General features: G+C 56.3%; 1 protein-coding gene across 1 annotated transcript; it reads right to left on the bottom strand.

Annotated features, from left to right (window-relative positions):
- Window positions 1-257: 257 nt before the first annotated feature.
- TMEM42 (transmembrane protein 42) lies at window positions 258-3,634 on the bottom strand. Its single transcript, XM_077777298.1, has 3 exons — window positions 3,443-3,634; window positions 1,627-1,773; window positions 258-891 (listed from the first exon to the last, which is right to left on the bottom strand). The coding sequence occupies exons 1-3, from the start codon at window positions 3,632-3,634 to the stop codon at window positions 751-753; spliced, it is 480 nt and encodes a 159-aa protein (XP_077633424.1). The 3' UTR covers window positions 258-750.
- Between the last annotated feature and the right edge of the window lie 6 nt (window positions 3,635-3,640).

The following is a 3,640-nucleotide window of genomic DNA, read 5'->3' as shown; positions in this document are numbered from 1 at the left end:
AAACTAGGTCCCCAGAGGCAGGTCAAGTTTTCTCCTTGTGTGCCAAGCAGACAGAGCCTCCTGGACATGAGAACGCCAGCCTGGGTGACGTCAGAGCACCTGAGCCCCAGGCCCGGAGGGTGGGGGTGGGGGCTATGAACTGCGTTCCAAGAACTGCAGCTCACCTAGGCTGCTCCCTCTCACTCCAAAAAATTAAGAAAGGACAAAATAAATATATAAAAGGCAGGAAAGAATAAAGATTCCACATCTGCTTCTTTTAACTGACACAAAAAAGTGTTTATTAATCCAGTTTTCCTTCCCTTGCCGTGCAGGGAGCAGGACACAGATGTCCTGATAGGTCGGCGTGGAGCCATCGGAAAGCTCCACAGGCACGGAGTCCAATGTTACGCAACAGGACTTCAATTGCAGTGTGGTCTCAAGTCCAGGCGCCGAGCAGACCAAGTCCAGGGTCTCCAGCCTCTGCCCAGGAGCACTGGGCGGACCGAGGAGCATGAGAATCAGAAGCGCGGTGCGGGCATCAGAGAAGGCTCCAGGCAGAACACAACTGTGGTTGTCCTTCCCATTCCAGAAGCTCCAGCTGGCCACCCTCCGGGCTGCTGGGTCAGGGGCCTGCCTCCTGGGGGCGCCTTCCTCTGGCTGCCACTCAGATGGCTGCAGGCCCAGATCACCAGGGGAAGCGGTCCCCGTGCGCCAGCCTGTTCCCCAGGCCATCACGCTGTCTCTGCGGCTGGTCCGGCCGGCCACTCGATGTTACTGTTGCTTGTGTGGCGGGGCCTTCTCAATCGGCGGCAGCTTCCTGTGGATCAGGCTGAGTCCGCACAGGATAAGGAACACGCCTCCCCACCACAAGACCTCCTGGCACTCCCCGTACAGCACAAAGCCCAGGAAGGCCTGTGGGACAGAGACCACCGTGAGGCCAAGTGGACCCATGCCCGAAGGACTTGACCACAGTGGGCAGGCACCACCTCACTCCCCGGTGCCTGGCTGCCCTCCTCCTGGGGCAGGAGCTGGAGGCCTGGAGCTTGAAACCCAGCTGTCACCTTCCGCAAGGCACTATTCATTTCCAGCCGGAGATTTCCAGCCGGGTATGGGGGGAGTGTGGCTTCCTCACAGCATTGGCCCCAAGCAAAGTGCGCAAGAAAAGTCTAGCAGAGGCCAGCAGCGAAGGCCCAGCACGCAGCCAGCACCTGGTGTTTGCTGATCCAAACAGACCTGCCACATCCTCCCTCCCTCCCTCAACGGCGGGACTGGCTGGGCTCAGCCCCACCTGGTTGACATCAGGCCTTCGGAGGAAAGAGTGTCCGCCCTCCCCGGCTCAAGCTCAGGTTTACAGACCCCCGGGAGACAGCTTGCACAGAGATTAGATACTTCAGCATGCGGGCTGCAGCCTGAAGGGGCTTTTTTTTTCCTTTACAATTGGCCTTCACTCCCAGGTAACACTTGAGAATTCCACCAAGTTCAAGGTTAGAGGAGCAGCCACCAGAGGTCAACCCACAGCCCAACCTCTGCTTCAGTTCTTGTCTTTTCTCCTATCTAGGAAGGCAGGAGTTCCCCCAACCCACCCAGAATCCTCCCCGAACCCAGCGTGGGGACAGGAGTACTGACTGGTACCCTCAGGCGACTCACCGAGCTGAGGATGTTTGAGAAAGTCACCGTGACAGACGCGATGGCCGAAGACATGGAGAAACTGAGGCCCCGGCTAAAGAACGTCCACATGAGAGAATTGGTGGTGGCCATCACGACAATGCCTACGATGCAGAAGACCATGTTCCCCTGCGGGAGAGAAAGTCACTGCAGCCACGCTAGGCCGAGGCAGACCTGCCGCCTTCCTCACAGCACACCCAGGGCCCTGATCGGCAGCAGCAGCGCCCCGACTGAGGTCCCACCAGAGCCTACAGGCCTCCACTTAACCCTGGGCTCAGCACACTCATTTTATAGTTGAAATAAACCCTGAGGAGGCTTCTTTAGCCATCTGGCTGGCCATGTGTCCTTGGGAAGAGTAAAATGTTAAGCCCATAACCAGCAATTCTCTTGAACACCAGTCACCTGTTGATGCTAAAGATCAGGATGAGATGGCCAAGCAGTTATTAGTCAGTATGTAGTGTGAGCACACCAGCGGCAGAGTCCTCACTTCCCGGGATCAGGTGAAGTATGAATTAGCCATGCTCCTCCCCACCCCACCCTACACAGGATACAGTCCCACTTTTCTTGAGCTTTTACTCTGTGCCAGGCCCTATGCCAAGTGCATTCTCATTTACTCCTTACCTTTACTTTAACAGATAAAGAAAAGTACCTTGCCTAAAGAGCCGAAAGCTGGTGGTAGCCACCAGGATTCAAACCCAGGCAGTGTGGCTCCATGCTTTTAACCAGGACACAGCCCTGCTTAGGGAAGCCACCACTGACTTGACTACTGATCCCAGACATCACTTGGAGAACTTGCAGCCTTTTCCTTTCCTTTTTTTTTTTTTTTAAATAAAGGCGAGAGCCTGGAGGAGAGGATATTAAATTGAGCCTCCTACACAAAGAATATCCAAGACCCCCTCTCGCTTTCAGGTGGAGCCGCTTCCTCTGGGGAGCTCACCTAAATATCAGGCTCTTATTTCTCACAAGTTTTCTGGCTGCTGAATATACAGTGTCTTACGGAAAGGGTGTCTTTGTATAATTTTCACAAAAGCAGGTGGCCGCCTGCTTACATAGTTACGAAGGCCAGGTGCACAACTAAAAATACTAGACAGTCTCATGCTTCAGGGTCACTCATCTTACTTGGGATCACTTCAAGAATTATACCCAACAGAACACTAACCTCAAGCATTGTGGTTCCCACTGGATTAGCCCTAAACAGGCTTCCCCGCCCTCCACCCGCCCGCTAGGAATCAGTCTGTGGGCTGTCCAGGTAAGGACCGAACTATGGGTTGCGGATGCAATGAAATTCCTCTAGCAGCAGACGCTGGCCTGTGAGTGGGGACGGAAGTGGCAGAGATACGCTTTAGCAGGCGTGGGGAGGCAATTCAGGAGTTCTCATTATCGGGGATGGGAATGTCCAGAATGCTTCTCTGTCCTCTCTCATGCCTGGGTGTCCCAAACTCCCAATTTTCCTGGCAGCAGGGTACATGCCGGTCGAAACACCCGTTCATTACGGAGTAAAGAGATGGGACAAGGGCTTCTCACCTGGAGTTAGGAGGAGAGAAATGTTCAGGCATAAGGGGCTTAAAATGAGAGGTACAGAACGGACGCAGGAAAGCGAACTAGCCCAATCGGAGGGCAGAGTTTAGGTCCCTGGTAGGGAAAAGGCTCAGGTCTCTTACCGCCCACACGGGACGAAGATTTGAGGTGATTTAGAAAAGAGGGATGCTCCCCCGCCCTCCAGCCCTCGACCTCCGCAGCGCCCCCCATCCGCCCGGACCCACCCGCCCGCCTGCCACAGCGGCGCCCAGGGCTCGACCTCGCTGCCGAAGGCCAGCTTGGCGGAGGCGGCGGCCAGGGCCCCGAAGGCGCCGGCGCACAGGCAGTTGAACACGCCCCAGAAGCGGCGCCGCATCGCGCCGGCCTGGAGGTGCGGGGGGAACTCCGCGGGGGCGTCGGGGTAGGCGGCTGCGCACACGGCGCCACCTGCGGACTGTGGCCTCTCGACCATGGTGCC

The sequence above is a fragment of the Crocuta crocuta genome, unplaced genomic scaffold, assembly GCF_008692635.1.
Source record: "Crocuta crocuta isolate KB4526 unplaced genomic scaffold, BGI_CrCroc_1.0 scaffold77, whole genome shotgun sequence".
Taxonomy (NCBI): domain Eukaryota; kingdom Metazoa; phylum Chordata; class Mammalia; order Carnivora; family Hyaenidae; genus Crocuta; species Crocuta crocuta.
The sequence above is the reverse complement of the archived record's forward strand: the minus strand, read 5'-3'. Positions and strand labels throughout refer to the sequence as shown.